Below are 27,665 nucleotides of genomic sequence, written 5' to 3' on the forward strand. Positions count from 1 at the left end.
AACACAGGTGGAGGGAGAGCAGGTGATAAGTGAGACCACGTAAATAAGAGGTGGGTGGTCCGAGAGTAATTAAGTAAAACGTTGGGAGGTGACTGGAGGTAGAGGCACCTTTTGAGTTGAAAGAGGAACCCAATAGGAGAGTGGATCATAAGAGAAAGGGAATCATATGAAAGTGACAGGTAGTTGAGAAGTGGTGAGGGGAATGGAAAAAAAATGAGGGAGAAATTACTTGAAGCTACCCAGACAAAATGAGGTATTCCACTTTAACCCGAGATGCAGTCCATCGTGGCAGTAGATGAGGCCATGGACCAACATATCAGAGTGAGGATAACGTAGAATTAAAATGGATGGGCACAGGAAGATTCCACCTTTGCATTAGGAGAATAGGTGCTTGATGAAGCTTCCCCCCCACCCCCACATCTAAATTGTAGCTCACCAATGTAGGGGAAGCAATACCAGGGGCAACTCATTCTCAGTTCACTTGGCTACAAGAGATTAGTGAGACCAATCTCAGAAATGGTAACACTTAAGAGAAGTTTGGATAGGTACATGGAAGGCAGAGGTATGGAGGGCTATGGACTAGGTGCATGTAGGCAAGGGCAAGCAGAAGAGCAGGATTAAATGGGCTGAAGGGCATGTAGTATCTACAAACTCACAAGCTATCTCATTCCTTTTTGCACTATTTATTTTGAAATGTACAAGTTTATATCCTTGCACTGTATCGCTGCTGAAAAACAAATTTCACATCATAGGAAAGTAACAATAAACCTGATTCTGGGTACAAGACATTGGCGAGACCAGTTTTGAAATACTGTGTGCAGTTCTAGTTGCCCAATTATGGTAAGGTTGTTATTACACAATAAAGATTCACAAGCATGTTATGAGAACCAGAGGACTTGAGCTACAAGGATAGGCCATTCTTCCTCCCATTGCAAGTATAGGAGGCTGGCCATATAGACATTCGTAAGATCATGATGCACAGATAAAATGTATGTTGATAGTTCTTCCCCTGGAGGAGTGTGCAAAAGTTGAGGGCATAGGTTTAAGATTTTAAAGGAACCTGAGGATCAACTTTCTTACCAGGTTTGTAAAGTTGGGTATTTTTATGCAGATAAAAAATGTGACAATAGTCAGTGCAGAGGATAGGCTGGGAGACAGTACTCTGCTATGGAACTAACAAGCTCTGTTGTAATGAGACAGGATTAAACTATAATCCATTCTGGTTCACCTGAAGCTCAACAATAGAGAACTCACAATGAAACAAATGGAGGCATACAGGAGTAAGATACATCAGGTGGTTAAGCAATGTTTCAACAGCTACCTTGCCCTCAACATCATTAAGACCAAGGAACTGTTTGTGGGAGTTCAGGATCAGAGAGTCAAGGGAGCAGCTCTTAATATTTATTTTGATGTATTGCAATGTACTGCAGCTGCAAAACAAATTTCACAATACACGAGTAAATCTGATTCTGAACCTAGTCTTTATTGAGATGCGAGATTTGTCTGTCCTCAGTGTGGTGTGGTGTAGATCGGGCCACATTGCCACACTCCATGTCCCTCGTGGAACATGTTAAATAGACATCATTATATTCAACTGTGTGCTCCATCCACATGCACTGTAGGAGAGGACACCAGTTCCCATTTAGTTTGGCTGTATACAATCTCATCCCCCACTCCTGCCATGAGACCCTCCCACCCCAAGGAGAGAGGACGACACTAAAAAGCAAACGTTACTCAGAGTAATCTTTATTCCATTCCAATGCACAGAACAAACAAAGCAGCAACAGCTGGTGTCCACTGAAAGATGCCAGTGCTGTAATAGCAGCTCTCCTGCCCAATGCATCCCTACAGATGAACAATAAATACCAGGGAGGGATCCTTCCCCGTGTGGTTACAGTATGTGGAGGGTGGGTGGGCTGCTCAGCACCGGTCCCTGCAGACTGAACCTATGCAGCATCTCCTTCACCTCCCTGATTGTTATCCTTCTTGCTCTTGTGGCCAGACACGATGTCGTCAATGCGCAGAAGTAGGATGGCAGTCTGTGGGTGGAGATAAGCACAGGTGAGGGGGCTGAGCACAAACAGGCAGTGATACCATGCCAACCCCTCCGCCCCTGACATAACCAAAAACTAGGTCCCAACCCCAGTAATTCACCATGAATTTCAGAATTTGAGATGGCTCTAAAGAGTGAGACAATGAGTTCCTGATCCTCAGGCTCATTGTAACAGTGCAGCAGGGCTGGAGAACTAAAGTAGCCGCAATATGACACTGAGGATCATCCCCAGACAGAATGTGTCTTGTTATACTGGAGATGGTACGACTGTAAATTATTTGTCAAAAACAGAGGGGAATCCATCATCGCACTGCCCAGGAAAAGGAGATCAAAGAAGCAAAAAAAAAAATAGACAGTCGGTCAACTATGGTAGGGCAGAGTCAGTGTAGGAATGGACAAACCTATTTTTTGGCCAATTTAAGCACCGTCAGATTAAAAACAGAGGGCAAAGAACATATCAGTGTTCAGCTCATCTCAGTGCTGAACTGGCTGTGTGGTTCACTTTCTGTATGTTATTTGTTTATTATTTGCATGATTTATTTTCCTCTCGCCACAAACACATTAGGTGTCTGACGGTGTCTGTTGTATGTTTTTTAAAAAATGGGTTCTATTGTGTTTCTTTGTTTTGTGACTGCCAACAAAGTTATAGAGCACAAGGGAGAAACAGTTCTAAACTGGTATGAAGAGCCCAAAAAGATGTAACGTTACTCTCTCCCTCACAGGGAAGCCCTGCCTTCTGGGTACTCACCTCCACTGCAGTTTTGAAAGTCTGTGATTTGACAGTCAGTGGTTCCCAGATGCCAAGCTCCTTCATGTCAGCCAAAGTTCCGGTCTCTCCATTGACTCCCCAGGTCTGGCAGCCTTCCTGCGTGTGCTTTGCCTGCAGGGATATGGAGATTCAACAGTCAATATGGTGCCAGATGCAGCCAAACATAAGGCAATCACAAGGAAGGATGGGGAAGATAGATGAGGAGCAGGTTCTTTTGTGCCAGGTTGCATATAATCCCGTGCTTTAGGAAAGTGGCCAGAAATAAAATTATTTTTCAGTATGCAGACTCATTTCTCCAGGGTAAAATTGAAAGGCAGAGACAGGAAGAATGTTTTTTCCCCCCCAACCTCTGTGCAGTGATATAATAGCAGGTTGCAAGAATCAGACAGCCCATGGCAAAGAGTCTGGTGCATGGAAGAGTCCAAAATGAGAGAGGAAACCAATGGAGACATTTGCAGAATTAGAGCTACTAAGCAAGACAGGCAGTGACTCCCCATTACACTTCAAATGACCACATTACAGGAGCAGCAGAGACAAGCGTGGAACTAGGCAGGCAGGTATCCCTGTCCACAGGAGGTCTATTGGCAGTAAATCAATGGTAGGGATCATCACACTGGTGCTCCTTACCCGAAGCGAGGTGAGCAAGCGGATGGTGCTTGCCCCACAGTTCTGGATGAGTGTCCTGGGGATGACCTCCAGAGCATTTGCCACTGCACGATAGGGCCATTGCTGCACTCCCGTCATGGTTTTAGACTTCTCAATCAGTGTGTGTGCCACGGCCATTTCCACTGCCCCACCACCAGGCACTAGCCGTGGGTCCAACAGCACATTGCGAGTGACCTGCATGGCGTCCTGCAAGTTACGCTCCACCTCCTGAAACAGAAGCGGACATTGAGTCAACATGTACACAGATAGGATGAATGCAAGCAAGCTTTTCCCACTGATGTTGGGTACAACTGGAATTAGAGGTCTTAGGTTAAGGGTGAAAGGTGAAATATTTAAGGGGAATCTGAGGAGGAACTTCTTCACTCAGAGGGTGGCGAGTATGTGGAATGAACTGCCAGTGGAAGTTGCAGATGTGGGTTAGATTGAAACATTTACCAGAAGTTTAGATACATACATGGATGAGTGGGGTATAATCATTGCGACCAGGCAGAATAATAGCTTGGCCAAAGGGCATGTTTCTGTGCTGTAGTACTCTATGACTATGACAACAGAACCATAAATCACGATCCTCACCGGCTGCCCCACACACGATACTTAAACTTCAGATCCACACAGAGCCCTAACCACACGCAGATCCCTGTACCTCTCGTCACCCCATCCTCCTGTTTCAGATTTGTACACCCCAAAGTCAGAGCACCACACCACTGAAACAGGTCCTTCCGCTTATCTAGTCCAGGTCAAACGAGCTCAAATCCCCAATCCCACTTCAATCATTATTTCTATTTATTTGTAATAAAATTTAGATACACAGCATAGTAACAGGCCCTTCTAGCCCAACAAGCCTGTGCTCCACATTACACCAGTGTGACCAATTATCCTACTAATCTACACATCTTTAGACAGAGAGAAAACCGGAGCACCTGGAGGAAATCCACATGGTTACAGGGAGAACATACAAATTCCTTGTATGGGAATTGAACTCAGGTTGCTGAGGCTGTAATACCATGCAGCCTCCACTTCAAACACAAATCCTAGTTGCAACTTCACATCAACACTGTCAGAGAACATATGCGTGTGAAACACTTGCTTACCGCCAGAATGTCCTTGCTTGCTCCACGCAGGAGAATGGTGCAAGCTTTGGGGTCTTTGCATTCAGTGACAAACGCAAAGTACTCATCACCTATCTTCTTGACCTCAAACAGCCCTGCACCAGTGCCAATATCTTCCTCGTGCAACTCATCTGTGCGGCTGACAATACGAGCACCACACGCCCTGAAAAACAAGCAGCATGCATTGAGGTACAAAGTGTCTACATGCAGGCAAGTTCAAATTTACCGTTTAAATTCAAAGCTTTGGGAAAGACATAGTAACTGGCACTAACGCTGGCTGAAAAGTGGTTGAATCAAGAGATGGATTTATGGAAACAAGGGTGACTGGTGGTGGGGGGGTTGTTAAAAAGCACCAATTTTTAAAAATGGCATAAGGCAGTGAGCCCAATCATAATTTCAACAATGAATGTGCAAAAAATAAAAAAAATTCTAATCTCTCGTTCAACCCAAGACGTATTTCATTGTGGATCGCTCCCCGCATTTCATGCTGACGAGGACACAACTACTGACAAATCAAGTCAGTACAAATTACAAAGGCAGTATTGTTCATACTTCAAGTACAGAAGCAAGAGGCCCAGTGGGTCTTTGAATTATTTCCTCCCACACAATTTGAATTAGCTGTATGTGGCAGAAGCAGCTTATTCATTCCAAGTAGCCTAGCGTACCTGGCAATCCTGTTGCTGTCACTCTTTCTGATACGACGGATTGCAGAGATATTTGCCTTCATGAGGTAATGAAGTGCTAGGTCTGAAAGGCAAATGGAGACCAAAAATGAAGGTGTGCCCTGCAACTTTTTTTAAACTCCTCAAAATGCAGCAAAATGAGATCCCTGAAAGTAAAATACAAATATGTTACCATATTCAAGATTGATTTTCTTGCAGGGCTTTTACAGGAATGCAACAGAATTTTACAGGAAAAATATAAACACTGGCTAACAACCCATGTGTTAAAAGACAAACTGTGCAAATAAAATACTGACGTGAGTTGTAAAGAGTCCTTGAAACTGATTTGCAGGTCATAGAATCAGTTCAGAGTAGTGGTGTGAGGTTATGCACACCAGTTCAAGAGCCTAATAGTTAAGGGGTAATTAACTGTTCTGGAACCTCTGGACCCATTCCTTCTGTACCTCCTACCTGATGGTAGGAGCGAGAAGAGAACATGGGGAGGGGGGGGCGGGTATTTGATAATGGATATTGCTTTCTTTGTGCTTAGTGGAGGGGAGGACTTTGCTTGTAATAGACTAGCTGTATCCACCAGTTCTCTGAAAGACTGAACTAATGAATGATTTCACTGCATCCCAGTCTCCAGGCTAGCACAAGCAGACAGAATCCAGGTTATATCTGTCACTGGCTCCTAACGGCGACTCCTTTGCTTGCATCTTCAGAAACAGCTCTATTTCCATCTTTAATACCTCTATTTTTCCCTTTCAGGGTTCATTTGAAGATCCTGACCCAGAGTTAGATGCTGACTACGGGAATGGGACCTGCTCTCGGGGTTTCACGAATGGCTGTTGTTTTGCACGCCAAGAGCTCAGCCTAAGAGCTTTGCTCACATTCAGAAGATCAAGATTTTGTGGCTCTGGAGACAGGGGGAATTAGAGGTCAATGCCTCTGCAGGAGATCGGTGCGTCATTGGAGACGGAACATCTTTGGCTGTGTGCCCAGGGACCTGAGATCTTTGGGCACAGATCTCGGAAAAAAAGAAACACAACTGACTTTTACCATCATAAACCAGCAAGTTGTTTGTAATCTCTCCTCTCTCGCTGTGAAACGGAGACACCTCTTTCTCCCTTATTAGGGCAGGAGAGAGCCTGTGGCATGTCGAATACCAGGCGAACAAGTAGTCTTTGGGTACTGCACGTCAGTGTCTTTGCTCATGCTTGAGTGCTCCGTGGCAGGTGCCGGTGTGGGGGATTGTTGCTTACTGCCACTTACGCACAGGAGGGAGGGGAGCTGGGGGATGGGGGGTGCTTTGAGGTTCTAACATTTAGCTGTCATTCATTCTTTGGGGACACTCCTCTCTTTTCATGGATGGTTGTGAAGAAAAAGCATTTCAGGATGTTTACTGTATATGTTTCTCTGACATTAAATGTACCTTTGAAACTCAAAATAGTTTCACTCATCGACTCTCATGCAAACTCAGATTTATCACAATTACATTGAAATGCATCATTTGCGTTAACAATCTGCACTGGGAGCAGCCTGCAAGTGTAGCCATACATTCAAGTGCCAATAAAGCAAGCCCACCAATGATCAACATCACTTTTCTAAACCCTCTGCAGCTGGAATATTGAGAGAATTCTATCGAAGGAATTGTAAGCCATGAATAAAAATGGAGCTGGTCTATACACATTGTTTAGGATTTCCCCTTACACACTGTCTACTTGACAACTCTGGTACTCTGCAACAAGAACAGTGAGTAACACTGCCAATTTGAAAATGGTGGCTAACACAATCACAAGACGTCAAGCACCTCCACTCAATCTGTAAAAAGCAGAATTTCTCAGTGGCCAACCATTTTAATTCTTATCCCCATTCAAACATGGTAGCCTCCTCTTCTGTCACGACGACGCCACTTCCACGGTGGAGGAGCAACACTTCATATTCCATCTAGGTCGCCCCCAACCTCGTAGCATCAGCGACCTCTCCTTCTGATAATATAATTTTTCTTTTCTCCTGCTCCCCTCCTCTTCTATGTCCCATTTTGGCCTCTTACCTCTTCACCTTATCTGTTTATCACCTCCCCATGCTACGCTCCCTCCTTCCCTTCCTCCATGGTCCACTCTCCTCTCATTCCTCCTCCCGCCCTTTACCTTTTCCACCTCCCAGCTTCTTACCTCACTCTCCCCCCCCCCCCCCCAAATCTGGCTCATCTATCACCTTCTAAGCTTGTCCTCCTTCCCCTCATCTCACCCTTTTATTCTGGCATCTTCCCCTTCTTTTCTTGATGGTCTCAGCCCAAAATGGCAACTGTTTATTCCTTTCCACAGCTGCTGCCTAATCTGCTGAGTTCCTCCAGCATTTGTGTGTTACTCAGAATGAGAATGTTTGCAGGGCTTGTCCCACACAGAGCTCTGTCACATGTCCATGCAATACCAAGAGCTGTTAGATTCAATGAGCACGATGTCCCAAGGAAGATACTGGGACAATCTGGTGAGGATATCCACCGTGTGGTCTACTTGACCTCGACAAACACCACATGTTACACACACATTACCTGAGATGCCCTTCTCTGTGAAGAGGAGGTCAGGTTTCAGACGGATGATATCCTCACAGATTTGCTGAATGTATTCTTCTTCCATCTGCAAGATGCGAGTGAAGTCCTCCTCACGAGTGATCTCAATGTCAGTCTGAAACAGAAGATTGCCGAGAGAGCAAGGTAAAAAATATCCCAAACAACAGCCCACACACCCAATGTTTGGGTCTTCACTATCAAAGTCTGATCTTCACCAGTTTTTTTTGAATAGTGTGCCTCAAGAGATTTGAGGACTTCAGAAAAAAAAAGTTGTGATGCTCACCAGGCTGGAAAAGGTTAAAAACCATTTCTAAAGAGTTTCGGCTCTAGCATTCCAGAGTCATATATGGTGTACAAATGGAAGAAATTCAACAACTTTGTTATTCTACTCTACCCAGGAGTGCTTAATCAACAAAAATAACTCCAAGAGCAAGGCATGTAATATTCCAGGAGGACACAAAGAACCCCAAGGTAACAACATCTAAGGAGTCACAGGCGTCTCTTGCATCAACTAATATCAGTATTCATGAGTCTATCATCAGTAGAATAATGGTGTGCATGGCAGGATTGCAAGGAGAAAGCCACTACGCTCCAAGAACATTGCTGCCTGTCTAAAGTTTACTAAAGATCATGTGGATAAACCAGATGGCTACTGGAAGAATGCTGTGGATGGATGAGCCCAAAATAAAACTTTTAAGCTTAAATGAGAAATGTTACGTTTAATTAAAAAAATAGTGCATTCCAGCATAAGAACTTCATTCCAGCTGTGAAACATGATGGTGGCAGTGTCATGCTTGTGTACAATGTCTTGTGTATGTTACTAAAAAGGGCTTCTTTGGTTTGTTACGAGTAGGAATGCTTCTTTGTCTGTTAAAAGTTTCTCTTGCCGTTGTTTCGCTTTAGAATGGCTGATATGGTAATTGTATTCATTTGTTAATCAATGGGGAATGTTATTGTGTTTTGTGAGGCTGGGAACTTGTGGGAGGGGTTGCGCGGGCTTGGGGGGGGGTGAGGGAGTCTGGAGGGAGACGCCGAGGAAGGAGGACGTGCGCTCGGACGACCACCGGGGAGTCCGAAGTGGGAGTTTCGGGAGGACAACCACCGAGGAGTCGAATGGTTCGCTGGATGAGCTCCACCGATGTGCACTAAACTGACTGAACTTTGATAAGTTGGCGCCTTTTGTTTTTTTCTTGTATATATATATATTGTATTGCCTAATACTCTTTTAATTTTAGTAAACTCTTTAAAGTGTATTTCATAACGGTATTTGTTGTGGGTTTGATACTGTTGGCGGGCGCGAGGCATAAACGCGATTCTCACAGCACCTGCGTGTACGGGAGGTGGGTTGGTGTGTGGCTGGATCTCTTTTTCCCCTAGACATATACCAGCCTGTTGGGTAAGTGTTACATTTGTGGGGTGCTGGTCCGGGATTGGATTGTCAGGGGGCTGTGGAATCGCACAGGTAGTGAGCGGTAATGGAGAGACAGAAAATTGTTCACTGGTGCGAATTTGAAGGTGTACCGACCGGTACAGTACACATGCGTAGTGAGCGGAGTGGATTTTCGAGTTTCGGGAGATGCGTTAGTGCAGGGGTTAAGTTTGGTAAAGGGTATGGGGCAGGTAGAATTGGTAGCTAGACGGTGTGGTAAAGAGATGGAGTCTAGCTGGGTGTTGGTTCGTATGAGTGCTGACGTCAAGATGTTGGCAACTGGTCCTGCCGGAGGAGTATCGGCAGGTTGTACTCCAGGCCCTACATGATGATTCTGGACACTTGGGGGTGGAAAAGACCTATGGATTACTCAAAGACCGGTTCTACTGGCCCCGGATGAGGGGGGAAGTCGAAGAATACTGTAGGGGATGCAGTCGTTGCATCCGGAGGAAGACCCTGCCTGCGTTGGCGGCTCCACTGTCGCACTTGCAGAGTGCGGGACCTCTGGACCTGGTATGTATGGATTTTCTGTCGATTGAACCTGACACCAGCAACACCGCGAATGTCTTAGTCATCACCGATCATTACACTCGCTATGCTCAGGCATTTCCCACTAAGGATCAGAAGGCGACGACAGTGGCGAAGGTGTTATGGGAGAAGTATTTTGTTCATTACGGCCTTCCCAGGCGAATCCATAGCGATCAGGGGCGGGACTTTGAGAGCCGCCTTATCCATGAATTACTGACTATGCTTGGGGTTGAGAAATCCAGGACTACCCCGTATCACCCACAGGGAGATCCGCAGCCAGAGAGGTTCAACCGGACCCTGTTGGATATGCTCGGGACGCTGGAGATTGGGCAGAAAAGCAGGTGGAGTCGTCATATTGGACAATTGGTTCACTGTTACAACTGTACTCGCAATGATGCTACCGGATATTCGCCCTATTATCTGATGTTCGGGCGGGAAGCGAGGTTGCCCATTGACTTGTGTTTTGGGGGTGAAGTGGGTGAATTACCCGGGAAGTCCCATCTAAAGTATGTGTCCGACATGAAGAGGGAGTTACAGCGGGCATACGAGTTGGCCGAGGCGGCGGCTACCAAACAAAATCGGAGGAATAAGATGCGGTATGATCGAAAGATGAAGTTTGTTCAATTATTGCCGGGCGACCGGGTCCTTTTACGGAATTTGGGACTCCCTGGTAAGCACAAGTTGGCAGACTGATGGGCAGCCAGCCCCTATGTAATAGAGAGCCAGATGCCGAACCTGCCAGTTTACCGGGTGAAACCTGAGGATGGGAAAGGGCCTATCAAGGTACTCCATCGGAATCACCTGCTGCCGCTGGGTCAAGCGGTGCAGGTGGATACGGAGCCAGAGTGGGAGGTTATGCCCAGTACAAGGACTCTGCGAGGGTGCAGAGAAAGGGAAGAGACCGCTGCTGAAGAGCGGGGACGGGTCCCTCGCCCAGAAATGGCTACTGATTCGGAAGAGGACGACTCAGATGAGTGGTCCCTGTTCCCATTCACTGGTGCTCCAGTACCCGGAGAGGAGGCTCCTGGCCCTTCCCATACTGAATTGGGTGAGAAGAGGGAAGGTCTTGAGGGTCAGATGGAGAGGCAGCCAACAGTGGTGGGAGAGAGGGTGGAGCCTGAGCGTGAGCCAGAGAGATCTCAGGTGAGGGAGGACCCCCGTGAGGAAGGGGGTGAGGGTCTGTCAGGAAGACCTGGGGTGTCCGAGACAGTGGGTTCGCAGGTGGAGAGGGAGCCCAGGGGGGCAGAAGGGGTATGGAGATCTCAGAGGATTAGGCGCCCCCCAGAGCGGTTGACATATGTGGTACCAGGAGAACCGAGTGTGATTTCTACTGCTCTGGGTAGTTATGTCACTGCTTTCTGCACCTGGGTTGGGTTTTGGGTGTTGCAAGAAGCTTTGGGGAACTCTAGTAATACCATGAGGGCATGACATTTGCTGGTGGGGAGAGAATGTACAATGACCTGTGTATGTTACTAAAAAGGGCTTCTTTGGTTTGTTACGAGTAGGAATGCTTCTTTGTCTGTTAAAAGTTTCTCTTGCCGTTGTTTCACTTTAGAATGGCTGATATGGTAATTGTATTCATTTGTTAATCAATGGGAAATGTTATTGTGTTTTGTGAGGCTGGGAACTTGGGGGAGGGGTTGCGCGGGCTTGGAGGGGTGAGGGAGTCCGGAGGGAGACGCCGAGGAAGGAGGACGTGCGCTCGAACGACCACCGGGAAGTCCGAAGTGGGAGTTTCGGGAGGACGACCACCGAGGAGTCGAATGGTTCGCTGGATGAGCTCCACCGATGTGCACTAAACTGACTGAACTTTGATAAGTTGGCGCCTTTTGTTTTTTTCTTGTATACACACATATATGTATATAGTATTGCCTAATACTCTTTTAATTTTAGTAAACTCTTTAAAGTGTATTTCATAACGGTATTTGTTGTGGGTTTGATACTGTTGGCAGGCGCGAGGCATAAACGCGATTCTCACAGCACCTGCGTGTACGGGAGGTGGGTTGGTGTGTGGCTGGATCTCTTTTTCCCCTAGACATATACCAGCCTGTTGGGTAAGTGTTACACTTGGGCCTGCTTTACTGCATCAGAACCTGGATGGCTTGTTATCATTAATGAATCTTTGAATTCTGAATTGTACCAGCAAATTCTACAGGAAAATATCAGGGTATCGATCCGTGAACTGAAGTTCAAGAGTAAGTGGGTCATGAAGCAAGACAATGACCCTAAACACATAAGTCAGTTTACCGAAGAAACGTTAAAGCAGAAGAAATTTCATGGTTTGGAATGGTCAAGTTAAAGTCCTGACCTCAATCCTATAGAAATGTTGTGGAAGGACCTGAAGCAAAAACTTCACATAAGGAAGCCCAACATCCCAGAGCTAAAGCAGCTTTTTAAAGGAGGAATGGCCTAAAATTCCTCCAAGACAATGTAAAGGGCGAACAGTTATTGAAAACATTTGGTTGAAGTTATTGCTGTACAAAGGGATCACACCAGTTACTGAAAGCAAAAGTTCACATACTTTTTCCAACAAATAAATGTAATATTGGATCATTTTTCTCAATAAATAACACAAAAAACATTATATTTGTTTTATTTACTTAATTGAGTTCTCTTTCTGGTTTTTGGACTGAGGTGAAGATCTGATCACATCGTAGGTCATTTTTGCAGAAAGTGAGAAAATTCTACAGGGTTCAAACTCTTCAGCACTGCCATAATAATAGTTAAATTAAAAGTAATGCAAAAACGTGGTCAATGTCTGCATAGGAACTCGAATAGCAGAGGGGAAGAAGCTGTTCCTGAATCGCTGAGCGAGTCCTTCAGGCACTTGCATCTCTTTCCTGACAGTAACAATGAGGAGAGGGCATATCCTGGGGAGAGGGTCCTTAATAATGGACGCTGTGCTGCCTTTATGGCAGTTATTTAGTTTATAATATTTTCGCGTAGTAATTTGTTAGCATTTTTTAGTTAAAGTTAGGATTGTTTAAATCAATTGATTTGTCTGTAATACATCGCGGCTGCGATGACGTCACATCCGGGTTCGCCGCGTCTTGTGGGGAATTACCGGTTTGAGATTCACGCAAGGGTGGGGGTCACTCACATGTGCGACCATAACGCTGACTAGGGTCTCTCTATGCACCAAAGACACAGTGAAAGCAACGCTGTAAGTCATTAGATAATCGGTATTTTGAGTTAAAATGTTAACGCCGATTCTGTTAAAAGTAACGACGGTCGGTAAGGTTTACCTTTTCGTCAGTTAAAGAGTCGGGATAGTTTGTATTGAAGTGTATCTAAAGCAGCCAATGGAGCAGCTAGATTCTGACTGTATGCTGCACTTTAATGTAATGTAGTTATTGTAGTTTTACCTTTGCAAGTATTCACAATGTAAATGTGATATTTAGAAGGGAACAAACACTACCAATCTTGTATTGTTTTTCAACAGTTTTCACCATGCGTTAATGTGAAGAGTGAACAGTAAATGGTTAATCTTACTGCGGTCTCGTTTGCATTGATTCTGGTTTATCTCGACGTTTATCTCGGCGTTACTTCACACCCGAGCGAGAACGTTACAGACGCCATATTGCTGAAGATGTCCTGGATACTGTAGAGGGTGGTACCCATGGAATTGAAAAATTTTACAACTTCCTGTAGCCTTTTTTTGAAAGAATACTCTATAGAAGTTTGAGCATTTTAGGTGACAAACCAAATCTCCTCAAACTCCTAATGAAATATAACAACTAGCTTGCCCTCTTTATAGCTGCATTGATACGTTAGGACCAGGTTAGATCCTCAAGAGATCTCGACCCTTGAGAACTTAAAATTGCTCACTCTCTCCACTTCTGATCCATCTATGATTAGTTTGTGTTCCCTCATCTTACCCTTCCTGAAGTCTACAATCAGCTCATTGCGGTGATTGATAAGTTCATGGCCTAAGGTAGGATGTGAGTCATTAACTTCAAACTTTCTGCAAAATCACTCAAATAGTTGACCTGTAATGAGAGCTGTATAACTCATCTTCTACCTTAGGCCACAAACTTATCAATCACCCCTTGTATGTTTCTGAAGGAAAAGGTGAAGGGGTGGGGAAAACAGCAAACTCACATTAAGGAGAAAACAGGATTATTGGGAAACAAAGTCAGTTTTGAATGTGGGAACAACATAATGAAGGTAGTTCAGTGAGTAAATACGGTTCCATATACTAGATGCAAATGACTGCAGATACAAGCAGGGCCGACAGGACCGAGAACAACTTTTGGGAGATCTTTACTCACATTAAACTTGGGGACAAATAAATGAGCAGTGTGTGTCATGGAAAAGTAGCATTTAGGCAAGTACTTCAGCAGAGCATTCAGGGATGCTCACCTCAACAACACCTGTCCAACAGTGTTGCAATGGCTGCACAATAACATTACAGTCAGACTAGTCTAAACTCCTGTCAAACTACAGGATTGGTCTGTAATTACCCGCTCTGCAGTAAAGGAGAATTTTACACTAGTTTCACGTTCCAGCCACGGCTCCAGTTTAAAAAGCTGATTTAAGCACCAAGACAGATTAAGGCTTTGAGATCAAGGGCAGTGGAAGCGCTTACTACCCTGTGAGGTTTACTCGCCTCAGCATTGAACTGACTCTTCAGCTGCAGCCATTGGCACTCGCTTCAGCACTAAACCTGGCTCCGTGACTGTGGACTTACTTTCAGGGACTCTTCATTTCAGGTTCTACGCATTGTTTGTTTGCTTATCTTAAAAATATTTTTGCATGATTTCTTCTTTCTTTTACGCACATTGGATGTTCGGCGGTCATTGTGATGTAGGGTTTTTCATGAATTCTATTGTGTTTCTTTGTTTTGTGACCATCTGCAAGATGAATCCTAAGGTTGCATATGGTGTACATTTATTACCGATGTACAGACGAAGTAGTACACGTCAAGAGACTACAACACTAGTGTCATACCTGGCTCTCCCCTTTCTTGTACTCCAGTGAGCAGTCCAGGAGCACAATGCGGGGGTTCTTGATATGCCTGCGCATGCGGGAGTGTGTGACATCCTTGTTCAACATCACGCCTCGGAGCACACATGAATCATGAACAAAACCACCAGGAACCTGTTACATAAAACAATGAAATTGCCAACAAGAACAAAGTAACACCCCTGCATGACTCCTAGAAACACCAAGGAAACAAAGCCATCTGAATAGTCTGATATTAATAACATTTTTGATGTTCTCTCCCATGCTTGACCTTCCAAGTTACTTGAGCAATTTGTGTTTTGTTTTTGCTGTCAGTGGAACTGGAACCCAGGACCTGCCTCTAGAACATAGGACAGTACAGACGCTTTAACCCACAATGTTGTGCAGACCCTTTAACCTATTCCAAGATCAATCTAAGCTTTCCCTCCTGCAAAGCCCTCCAAGAGTTTCTTAAACACCCCCAACAGTCTCTAACAGCACCTCTGGCAGTGTGACCTAAGCACCCATCACTATGTAACAAAAATCTACCTCCGACACCCCTCATACTCACCCCCAATCACCTTAAAATTATGCCTGGTCATAGTAGCCATTTCTACCCTGAGGAAAAAAGTGTATGGCCATCCACTTGATCGGTGCTTCTTAAACACATCCATCAAGTCACCTCTCACTTTCCACTCCAAACAGACAAGCCTTAGTTTGCTCAACCTATCCTCATAAGACATGCTCTCTAATCCAGATAGCATCCTGGTAAACCTCATCCTGCATCCTCTCTAAAGCTTCCACATTCTTTCCATAATAAGGTGACCACAATCAAGTGTTTTCTAACCAGGGTTTTATAGAGCTACAATATTACCTCATGGCTCTTGAACTTAACCCAGCCCCCGATTAATGAAGGCCAATATATCACATTCCTTCTTAACCACCCAATCAACTTACTTACATGGCAACTCTGGTTCCAGGCCTATCAACTTTTCATCTTGGATCACAAAAGGACAGTGCCCCAGACACCAACTATCCATGGACAGAGGAGAACTTAATCTTACCTTCTCAACTTTGGCATACTTCTTAATGTCAATCTCCTTGCGGCCATTTTCTTCCAACTGCACAGTCTTCACAGCATCAAGTGCAATGCTACAGGCCAGGTCAACCTGTAGGTTGTTCACCTTGGTGTTGATTGCACTGTTGATAATCTTCAGCATCAGGTCACGGTTATTGATGTCAACAGTAGTGCTGCCAAGAGAAGAAAAGCTTTAAAGAAAAGCTTGGCAAATGAGCAGCATTTAAATCCTGAAGAAAGTGCAGTTTAACATGAAGAATAAAGCAACCTTAATTATTAAAAATTCAAGTTCTCAATACAATGAAAGCTGTTTTCACAAGAACCAAGGTTACCTGAAGGTTTTATGCGATCGCTCCTTTAACACTGATTAAAGCAAGGTTCCTCAAGGTTGTCACAGCTGAGGGGTGGGGGTTAGCAGGGTGAAGTTCCACTACCTATTAAATGTTCATAATGGTGTGCATCTCAAATAAACTCTGACAAAGTCCAGCTCTTGGCCTTCACGTCTTATCTATTAAGTCCAGTGGAACTGTTTCTACTGATACAAGAAGGGGCAAAGGTGGATTACTGGCACTTTAAAACCAGACAGGGCTCATCAGCTACGGTTGGCAGCTCATCTAGAAGGAAAACTGATCTCAGTCCTCTGCTGCCTTGCGACTATACTCACTCACAGGGAAGATTTCAGGAGTAAACCCAGAGTCCCTAAGGCAGTCCTACGTTCAGTTCAACTCTGACTGGCAAGTCCTGTGGTGCTGCTTGTGTCAAACTATCAGTTTCTGCCATCCTTTGGATTCATCAGCTTTGTGGACAGGGGAGCCTGCTGCATGGGCAACAGCTTGCTCTCCACATTACACTGCCCTGAATTACGTATTGATTACAGCAATATTTATGATCAACCCCAACCAATGGTGGGCCTCAAAATTAAAGCAAAAGAAAGGAGGTCAGTATTTTGGCTCATATTCATGACTCAAACATCATGAAAGCAGATTTCTGATCATTTGCTGTACAGTTGTGCAGATGAATTTCAGAAAATCAACTATGTTTTCTCGTAAAATCTTAACTAGACTTGAAAAAGCAATTTATTAGCATACTTTGTGAAAGTATCCACCTAATGCATCTTTTATTCTAGCAGAATATACATCACAGGAAAAGGCCCTTCGACCCAACTCATCCATGCCAACGTGCCTACCTGAGCCGGTTGCATATGGGCTGTTACTGCCTTAACCTTCCCTCATGTACATGCCTGAATATCTTTTTACCCTGATGACATGCCTGTTCTAGCATGTGAAGTCAGCTCTGGCAGCTTGGGTGGTTGAGATTGACAGTGAGATTCAACGACCAGAAAGATGATTCTGCAACGCTCCGTGGAGAGCGAAGGGCATTACAAGGCACAGAAGTAGTCATGATCAAGACCCCAGCTGTGATGCGTATTCATACCACTGGAATCAAGTCCTCAGAGGTTGAAGGTGGAACTGCCCTAGTGCAACAGCTTTTCCACTTTGAAAACTGTCCCAAACTGGTTTTCTGTTATCGCAAAAAACAATGGACAACGCAGAAGGTCAGCCCTCAGCTTTCTACACTCCAGGTAAATCAGTCCCAGCCTCCCCTATCAGCCGTGTAATGGGCACTCATGTACCTGATTTCTTGCAGCGTGGTAATCATGTCATCCAGCGCCTGGTGATAAGCACCTATGATTACAGAGGGGTGCATCTGCTGCTCGAGGTACTGCTCTGCTACCAAAAGCATCTCTCCAGCTAAAAGAAAGCGGTGTGTGCAGTTACTCAAATATAAATACAACCTTCAAACCACTCCCACCCCCCACCCCCACAAACTGCATCAGAACACTTAGAGTTATAGGCCACATCACTAATAGAGACTGATGTTTACTGTGCACACATACAAATTCAGTAGTGGGTTCTACAGTGAATTAAAGAGGAAGTTCCCCAAGATACTGCATAGCTGGATGCAGTTGCTGGCAAAAAATGTGCTGATGTGGAGCAAGGCACAAGGCTCAAACACATTCTGAGACTGTGGGGGTGATAGATAGGACAGAGAGGTGCCACACCCAAGCTGCAGGACACAGAAAACTGGGTGAGTCAGGAAGGGGATGGGGTCAAACAGCCAGTGCAGAGCAACCCCGTGGCAATCCCCCCCCCCCCAATAAGTATATTACTTTGGATACTGTTGGGGGTGGGGGCACAGGCACAAGGCAATGACCTAGCAGAGGAAAGTCACAGCAGTCAGGTCTCTGGCATTCAATCTAGTTCAGTGATTCAAAGGAAGGGAGAAGGGAAGGGGACAGAAGAGGTTAGCTGCAGTAATATCGGATTAGTCAAGGGAATAGAAAGGAGGTTCTGTAGGCAAAAATGAGATTTCTGTTGGTATGTCACTTCCCAGGTGCTAGGGAACGGGACCTCTTAGACAGAGTTCTCAGCATTCTTAGTGGAAGGGTGAACAGCCAGAGAGTACAAAGAAAGAAAAGGTACTGCAAAGTAGGTTCAGGGAGTTAAAGGGTAGCACCTCCAGGATTGCGATCTCAGAATTGCTACCCATGCCACTGTTGGTAATGCCGGAAACAGGAAAATGAAACAGCGTAACACAAGGCTAAGGAGTTGGTGTAGGAGGGAGGGTGTAAGATTTTTGGATCATTAGTTTCTTTCCAGGGAAGGGGACCAATATCATAGCTGGAATATCTGCTAATACTGCACAGTAGGATTTAAACTGGAGTTGCAGAGGGATGGGAACAGCGTGCCAGAACAGTTAGTGGGGAGGTTGTGAAGACCTCAAAGTCAGGAATCAAAAGTTTGAGCATGGCGCTACTTGTGTCTTGAACTGCACATATTTCAATGCAAGTATCCTAGGAAAGGCAGATGAGTTTGGGGCATCGATCAACAATTGGAATGATGATATTGAAGCCATTAGTGGTTGTAGGAGGAGCAGGACTGACAGATCAATATTCCAGGATTCTGTTGTTTTAGATATGACAGGGTGGGAGGGATTAAAAGAGATGGGTAGTATTACTAGTCAGGGAAAATGTTATGGCAGTGCTCTGGAGAACTCTAGTGAGGCATTATGGGTGGAACTGAGAAATAAGAAAGGTATGATCACGTTAATGAGGCTATATTACAGACCACCTGACAGTCCAAGGGATTTAGAGGGGCAAATTTGAAGAGATCACAAACTGTTGAAAGAAACAAAGTTGTTATAGATAGTAGGTGATTTAAACTTTCCACCTATTGACTGGGACATGTACTGTAAAAGGGACTAGACAGGGTAGAGCTTGTCAATGTGTTAGGAAAATTTCCTTAATCAGTACATAGAAGTCCAAATGAGCGAGTGTTCGATACTTTATCTGCTCTTAGGGAATGAGACAGCACGGTGACAGAAGTTTGTGCAGGGTAATACTTGTAACAAGTTTGTGATCACTAGATGCAAAGTAAGTATACAAAAAGATACATCTGATCTGTGGGTTGAGATTCTAAATTGGAGAAAGGTCAATTTTGATGGTATCAAAATTATTTAGCAAGTGTGGATTGGGTAAAGCTGTTTTCTCGAAAAGCATACTTGCTAAGTGGGAAGATTTCAAAAGTGAAATTGAGAGTACAAAGCTTGCATGTGCCTGTCAAACTAAAAAGTAGAGGTAACAAGAGTAGGGAACCTAGAGATATTGAGGCCCCGGTTAAGTACAGAAAGGTATAGCAGGTAGGAACAAATTATGTGCTTATTGAATACAAGAAATTCAAGGAACACTTCACAACACATGCTAGTGATAATAAACCTAGTTCTGAAAGAAATCAAGAGGGCTAAAAGAAGGCACAAAGTTGCTCCAGCAGACAAGGTGATGGAGAATCCCAAGTGATTTTACAAATATGTAGAGTGCAAAAGGATTGCAAGGGACAAAATTGATCCTCTGGAAAATCAGAATGTTAATCCATGTGTGGAGCCAAAACAGATGGGGGAAATCTTAAATTTTTTTGCAACTGTACTTTACTCAGGAGATGGACACAGACTATCAAAGTGAGACAAAGCAGCATCAATTTCATAGTCACTATACAGATTATAGAGAAGGTGGTGTTTGCTGTTCTGAGGTATATCCGGGTGGATAAACCCCAGTGCCTGACAAGATGTTCCCTCGGACCTTACGGGAGGCAAGTGCAGAAATTGCTGGGGCCCTAGCAGAGATATTTACATCTTCCTTAGTGTTAGGAGAGGTACCAGAGGATAGGAGGATAGCCAATGTTGTTCTGCAATTTAAAAATAGGCTCTAAGCATAAACCAGGAAATTATAGGCCAGTGAGTCTGACATCAGTTGTGGGCAAGTTACTGGAAGGTATTCTAAGGGACTGGATATATCCAAGTACTTGGATAGACATGGGTTTGGGTTTGGTAGGTCATGTCTAGAGATTTAAGTACCAGGAAAGTGCATGAAAGCACGGAAGTGGATGTTGTCTACATGGACTTTAACAAGTCAGTTGACAAGGTCCCGCATGAGGCATCGGTCAAAAAGGTTCAGTCGCTCAACATTCAAGATGAGGTAGTAAATTGAATTAGACATTAACTTTGTGGGAGAAGCCAGAAAATGGTAGATGGCTGCCTCTCTGACTGGAGGCCTGTGACCAGTGGTGCGCTGCAGGGACCAGTGCTAGGTCCATTGTTTGTCATCTACATCAATCTGAATTAACTGGATCAGCAAATTTGCAAATGATACAAAGATTGGAGGAGTACTGGACAGTGAGGAAGGCATTCATGGTTGCAGCTGGAAAAAGGCAGACAAACGTGTGAGGTGTTGCACTTCAGTAGGACCAACCAGGGTAGGCATCATACAATGAACGATAGTGCACTGAGGAGTGTGGTTGAACTAAGGGTTCTGGTAACACAGGTCCTGTTTCTCTGCTGTACTTTTCTATGACTCTACAACATTGCTTCAGATCTCTGTAATAAGACTAGCAAACCACTCTAGGGAAGGCTTCCCAACCTTTTATACAATGGAACCTTAGCATTAACTGAGGGGTCCATGATCCCTAGGCTGGGAACCCCTGTTCTAGGGGTACAGTTCAAAATCCTCCATTATCACATTGCAAAACAACACATTGTGGCCAACAGTCTGAGTTCACAACATCTCACCCAAGTTTTCCAACCGTGGAAAGACTAATACCAGCAAATTAATTGAGGTTGATGGAGCTTGACCAATGGGACCCCCATCTCTGCTCGTCACTGATAAATAATGTATCTCTGCAGAGGCAGAATCTCTTTTCGATCCAGCACAATCTTTATCAGACCCTGCACATGCACCACAAACCCAACAGCCAAGCAAAAGCTGATTTTAGTGCAATTAAAGTCAGAAGTCCCCAGAGCATTCTACATACTGAGGATGATGACAGAGGTGGTCCCATCGCCAACTTCTTCGTCTTGGGTGCGACTGATTTCAATCATGGACTTGGCTGCTGGGTGCTGCACCTGGATCTGAGATACCATAAAACAGAAGTGAAATTAGACCATTCAGCCCATCGAGTCTATTCCTCCATTCCAACAAGGCTGATTTAGACCAGCGACCATAAGAGATAACAGAGTATGGCCATTCAGTCCATTGAGTCTTCTCTGCCATTGGATCATGGCCAATCCATTTCCCTCTCAACCTAATTTGCCTGCCTCTGCCCTGCAACTTTTCAAGGTGACTTAAAGAACCCATCAACTTCCATTTTAAATATACCCAATAACTTGGCCTCCACAGCCATCTGTGGTAACAAATTCCACAGATTCACTACCCTCTGGCTATAGAAATTCCTAATCTCTGACAAACTGGACATCCCAAAGCCACCAAAAACCCCTTCATATGATAACCCTTTCATTCCTGGAATCATTCTCTTGAACTCTATCCAATGCTAGCACATCCTTTCTTAGATAAGGGGCCCAAAATTGCTCAAAATACTCAGTGAGGCCTCTAATCCTCTTGAAATGAATGCTAACATTGCACTTGCCTTCCTCGCGACCAACTCAACCTGCACATTAACCTTTAGGGAATTTTCTTTCCCTTTGGAAAACAGTCTACGCTTTTATTCCATCTACCAAAGTGCATGGTCAGACACATCCCAACAGTATTCCATCAACCACTTCTTAGCCCATTCTAACCTGTCAAAGTCCTTCTACAACCTATCTGCTTCCCCAACACTACCCGTCCACCCCCCCCACCTATCTCGATATTGCCCACAAAGCAATCTATTCCATCATCCAAGTCATTGTCATATAACATAAAGAAGCAGTCCCAACACAGACCCCTACAAAACACAAGTAGTCAGCAGCGGCCAACCAGAAAAGGCTCCCTTTATTCCCACTGACAATCAGCCAATGCTCTATTCATGCTAGTACTTTCCTGTAATACCATGGGTTCTCATCTTGTTAAGCAACCTCATGAGTGCCACCTTGTCAGGCCTCGTGAAAATCCTAAAACACAACATCCACCAGTTCTCCTTTGCCTATCCTTGCTTGTTATTTCCTCAAAGTTCCAATAGATTTGTCAGGCAAGATTTTCCCCCAAGGAAAATTGCTGACTTTGGACTATTTTATCATGTGCCTTTAAGTACCCTGAAACCAGAGATCAGGCTAACAGACATAATTTTCTTTTGTCTGCTTCCCTCACTTCTTGAAGAGTGGAGTGTAATTTTCCAGTCCTCCAGAACCACGCCAGAATCTTATGATTTTAGAAAGATCATTACTTATTACTCCACAACCTCTTCAGCTACCTCTTTCAGAACCCTGGGGTGTAGTCCATGTGGTCCAGATGACCTTCAGCTTTCCAAGCACCTTGTCCTTAGTAACAGCAACTACACTCAAACTCAACACTGCTAGCATCTTCTACAGTGAAGACTGATGCAAAATATTTAATTAGTTCACCCACCATTTCTTTGTCCCCTATTACTACCTCTCTTGGTTCATTTTCCTGCAGTTCTACTCTTGCCTCTCTTTACTCTATGTATCTGAAAAATCTTTCAGTATCCTCTTTGATATTAGTGGCCAACTTACCTTTACATTTCATTTTCTCCCTTCTCAGGCTTTTTTGCTTACCTTCTGTTTTTTTTTAATATAAAGCTTTGCAATCCTCTAACTTCCCACTAATTTTTGCTCTATTTCAAACCCTCTTCCGTTTTTATGTTTGCTTTCACTTCTCGTCAGCCAAGGATGCATCATCCTCCCTTTAGAATATTTCTTTGAGATACATCTGTCCTGCACCTTCATAATTGCTACCAGAAACTCCAGCATTACTGCTCAGGCATCATCAATGCTAGTGGTGTCCCCTCCTCCCTCGTGCCTCTGTAATTCCCTTTACCTCACTATAATATTGACACATTTGTCTTTAGCTTCACCCTCTCAAATTGCAAGGTGAATTTTATATTATGACCATTGCGTCCTAAGGGTTCCTTTACCTAAAGCTCTCCAATTAAATCCAGTTCATTACACAACCCCCAATCCAGAATAGCTGATCCCCTAGTGCGCTCAACCACAAGCTGCTCTAAAAAGCCATTTCATAGGCATCTACAAATTCTCCCTTGGGATTCAAAAATCTGAACAAACATGATTTTCCCAATCTAGCTGCATATTGAATGCGTCATTATTATAGTAACATTGCCCTTTTGACATGCCTCTTCCATCTTCCATTGTAATTTGTAACCCACATCCTGGCCACTGTTCAGAGGCCTGTCTATAAGTCGGATCAGTGTCCTTGCACCTTTGCAGTGCCTTAACTCTACCCACAACAATTCCACATCTTCTGATCATTATGTCACCTCTAAAGATTTGTTTTCTTTTTTTTTTAAACCAACAGAGCCATGCGATTCCCTCTGCCTGTTCTTTCACAATGTGTGTCCTTGGATGTTAAACTTCCAACTATAATCTTCTTTCAGCCACGACTCAATGATGCCCAAAGCGTCCAATCTAGCAATCTCTAAATGCACTACAAGATCATCTAACTTATTCTGATTACTCTGCACATTCAAATATAACATCTTCAGTTGCATATTTATTAACCTTTTTTATTTTGTTCCCATTACACTACAACTCATTCCATTCTATCTGCCTAAACACGAGGAAATGTGCAGATGCTGGAAATTCAAGCAACACACACAAAATGCCAGACAACATCTACAAGCAGCACTGTTGACATTTCGGGCTGCGTTCCACCATTCTATCTGCCTGTCCTTTGAGACAGTCTCACTACACACTGCTTCTGTTTGCACATCTTCTGTTCCATCGTGAGCCCTATCACAATTTTCCATTCCCCTGCCAAATTAGTTTGGTTAATTAGCAATAATTTATCCCTCAAGTTCATTCTCATCTTCTGAGAACCTTCAATACCCTTATTAATCAAGAACCTATCAACTTTCACTTTAAATATACCCAATAACGTGGCCTCCACAGCCATCTGTGACAAATTCCACAGCTTCATCACCCTCTGGCTAAAGAAATTCCACCAACTCCGTTCTAAAAGGACATCCCTCTATTCGGAGGCTGTGCTCTCTGGTCCTAGACTCCCCCAATATAGAACCCATCCTCTCCACATCCACCATCGCAACCTTTCAATATTCGATGGGTTTCAAATAGATTACCCTCCATCTAAGTCCTTTTGCAGATTCACTGCTTCCTCAACACTAGCTACACCTCCACCTATCTTTCAGAGATCAAACAAAGGGTCGGCTGAACCATTAAACAGAGCAGAGGGGAGTAGGAGACCTTTAATGATGCTGCTCACACAGAATCCATAATCAATTGGGGAGGAAGGCCAAGCAATCAAACCCGTATTCTCACCTCCAAGATGCCTATGCGCCGTGGGCCAGCATAGTGGAGCTCTGGAAAGAGCTTCAGGGAAATGTTCATTAAAGTCTAAACTATCACACACCAGCAGCAGGGTGGGTGCTGTAGCAATGGGAGCAGCACAGTGGGGTGTCAGGGCAGAGTGGATAAAGCTGAACTGTGTGTACTCCACTGACCAGAGGTAACTCAGTGTTGATGGAGAAGTGATCCACAACTCCCATGAATCCCACATATCACTGGTGAAGTTGCAGTATTATCTGCCAACTGTTCCAGAGACTATTTATTTAGAGATAGACAGTAACAGACCCTTCCTGCCCAATTACACCTACTTAACTAATTAACCCTCTAAACCACACATCTTTGGAACTTGGGAGGAAACTGGTGCACCCGGATGAAACCCACATGGTTCAGAGTAGAACCTGCAAGCTTTTTACAGTGTGGCCACACATGATCCTGGGTCGCTGATACTGTGATAGTGTTACACTAACTGCTACGCTCCGGTACTGTCTTGCCATCCATATCGAAGTAAATTAACTGGGAATTTACCAGCAGTTCAGTGGTGCAGTGGGTATTACCGCTGTCTCACGGCTTCAGTGACGCAGTGCCTGATCCAGATTCCTAGTGCCATCCATGTTCCAATGATCCCCAACCCTTACGACAATATGTGTTCCTCTCCAGCCCCCAGGGGCTCCATATTCCTCCCACAACATGCTGTAGACTGACCTTGTGTAGGTAAAGGGGAGATTCTGGGTGGGGGTGAGGCCAGTCAATGGGAATGTGGAGAGAATTTTTTTTTAATGGAATTAGTGTGAATGGGTGGTCAGTAGGTCAAAGGGCCTGTTTCCAAGTTGTATGATTTTGATTTGGTGATGTTCCACATCACAGAACAGGTCATTGTGGAAAAGGGAAGCAAAGCAAGTGAAAAACAAGTTTCTCTGTTGACAGGCAGATTGGACCTACCTCTCGCAGAATGGCATTGCCATCATTTGTCATAACGATGCCACCCATGGGATCCAGCAACATCTGGGGAAACAGAGTCACAGTATTAACTTCAACATGAACCACATATTTCTCAGTTCCCTCATAAGTGAGGACATGGCTGAAGAGTTCCTGGTGGGTCTTTCAGCACTATTCTGTACAAGGAAGCCAAAGGATCACTGGCCTGAAGTAAGAACGTCAAGGCCCAGATCTCGGATCAGTTAGCTGACAGCACACAGGACTAACGATTTGTCAAGAATACAAGTGATAAGGCAATGAAAATGTGGATGACAACCCTGTCAACTTATTCCATTAATCTGTCTTTCTACTAAGCAAGTACTCTTATAACAGCTCTTATAATAAGCTCTTATGCCTGTGCTTTATAACAGCGGTCCCCAACGTCCGGGCCACAGTGGTAGCTGGCGCACACCCAGCACATCTTTAAGAAAAAAGCCAAAATAAACAACCTAATTAGCTTGCTTATTTCAGCTTTTTTCTTAAAGATGTGCTGGGTGCGCGCCGGTTACCCCTGCACGCTTCGAGGCCCAATATCGGTCCACAGCCCAGAGGTTGGGGACCACTGCTTTATAAGACTACATCCGTAAACAAAACATACAGCTTAGATACAAAGTCTGAACACAACATACCTTCATCATAGCTCTTGGTCCCAAGCATGTTCGAATAACATCTGCAATAGTCTGAAAAATTAAAGGAATCAGGTGACATACAATACCAGTGTACAACTTCACACCCAAACCATTCCTTGCATAATATTCCTGTAACACGCAGGCAACTGGTAGATTCCTTCTTTTGCAATGGAACACACCACGGTAGCGTGGCAGTTAGTGCAATGCTATTACAGCTTGGAGCTTCAGAGTTCAGAGCTCAAACCCGGCATCCTCTAAGAAAGTTTGCACGCTCTTTCAACATTTGCTTCCTCCAGGCACTCCTGTTTCCTCCAACAGCCCAAAGACGTACTGGTTAGTAGGTTAATTGGTCATTATTATCGGTGTTAGATCAGTGGGTTGGTGGGCATCACAGCTCTTTGGGCCGAAAGAGCCTGTTCCACGCTGAACCTCTGAATAAAATAAAAATCAACTAGAGGCAAATTGTCCAGGCGTGTAAGTAAGGGGCAGAATCTGGGGTAAGGGGGGGGGGAAGAAGAGAAGATTCAGGGGATTGATGAGAACTTAGGGAAAATAAGTTAGCATCAGCATATTTCAACCAGTGGGTTGTTGGTCATTGGGGTCTGAGGAAGTGACATTTCCACACTCACTCACAAAACAATCACAACCCTCTCCCATCGAAAGACACTAATTTCTAAACTCACCAACAGGCATAATCACAACCACACGGGACCACTGGCTCAGTATACAGTCCCACCCATGGGTGACAGGACCCCCTGGGTGAGTATCCAGCCCCGCCTTTGGGTGATGGGACTCCTGGGTGAGTATCCAGCCCCGCCTTTGGGTGATGGGACCCCTGGGTGAGTATCCAGCCCCGCCTTTGGGTGATGGGACCCCTGGGTGAGTATCCAGCCCCGCCTTTGGGTGATGGGAGCACTGCACAAGTACCCAACCCCACCCGTTAGCACCCACTTCATGAGTACCAACCGCCAGCCAGGCCCTAACTTTACCCACCCTGATACCCCACTCCCTTCCCTCCTCCCTGTTTCCCATACCTACTCTCGCCCCTCACCTTGGCCGCACTGATGTTCCCCTGCTGCACCTTGCGGCCCGATTCCCGCTTCACGTTCTGACCTGCGGGGGAGAAAAGAGATGAAAGAATGGGTGAGACACACACGCCAGGCCTCGGGCCTCGCCAATGCCGCATCCCAGAGCCTCCGATACCGCCGGTCGGACCGAGACCCTACACTCCGGACCATGCTCCCTCAGAAACCCGTCGCCGTTCCCAAGGCCCCGACACTTACTCAACACCAGCACCTGCCTCCCCAACATCTCCGCCGCCTCTTGCTGGAACCTTCTGCGCCGGCCGCCGTGCACGCTACCCCGATCCTCCCCGCCTCGCCTGATAGGCACGCCGCCTCGACCAATACCGTGCTGCCGGAGCTCCCA

At 44.9% G+C, this 27,665-nt stretch overlaps 1 protein-coding gene across 1 annotated transcript; it reads right to left on the reverse strand.

The window, feature by feature from the left end:
* Window positions 1-1,730: 1,730 nt before the first annotated feature.
* Window positions 1,731-27,665, reverse strand: cct3 (chaperonin containing TCP1, subunit 3 (gamma)). Its single transcript, XM_073061363.1, has 14 exons — window positions 27,521-27,665; window positions 27,289-27,350; window positions 26,238-26,288; window positions 25,573-25,635; window positions 21,174-21,270; window positions 17,444-17,561; window positions 15,797-15,983; window positions 14,739-14,888; window positions 7,814-7,946; window positions 5,263-5,344; window positions 4,580-4,760; window positions 3,450-3,695; window positions 2,802-2,933; window positions 1,731-2,039 (listed from the first exon to the last, which is right to left on the reverse strand). Exons 1-14 carry the CDS (start codon window positions 27,546-27,548, stop codon window positions 1,947-1,949), a joined length of 1,623 nt encoding a protein of 540 aa, XP_072917464.1. The 5' UTR covers window positions 27,549-27,665; the 3' UTR covers window positions 1,731-1,946.

Source organism: Hemitrygon akajei, chromosome 11, assembly GCF_048418815.1.
Source record: "Hemitrygon akajei chromosome 11, sHemAka1.3, whole genome shotgun sequence".
Classification (NCBI taxonomy): domain Eukaryota; kingdom Metazoa; phylum Chordata; class Chondrichthyes; order Myliobatiformes; family Dasyatidae; genus Hemitrygon; species Hemitrygon akajei.

Coding starts and splice junctions, on each gene's coding strand:
- cct3 (XM_073061363.1), bottom strand. CDS start 27,548: ATGTTGGGGAGGCAGGTGCTGGTGTTGA. Junction 7,947..14,738: donor ACAAGAAAGGGGAGAGCCAG/GTATGACACTAG, acceptor CTTCTGTTTCAG/ACTGACATTGAGATCACTCG. Junction 3,696..4,579: donor CAAGCAAGGACATTCTGGCG/GTAAGCAAGTGT, acceptor CTTCTGTTTCAG/GAGGTGGAGCGTAACTTGCA.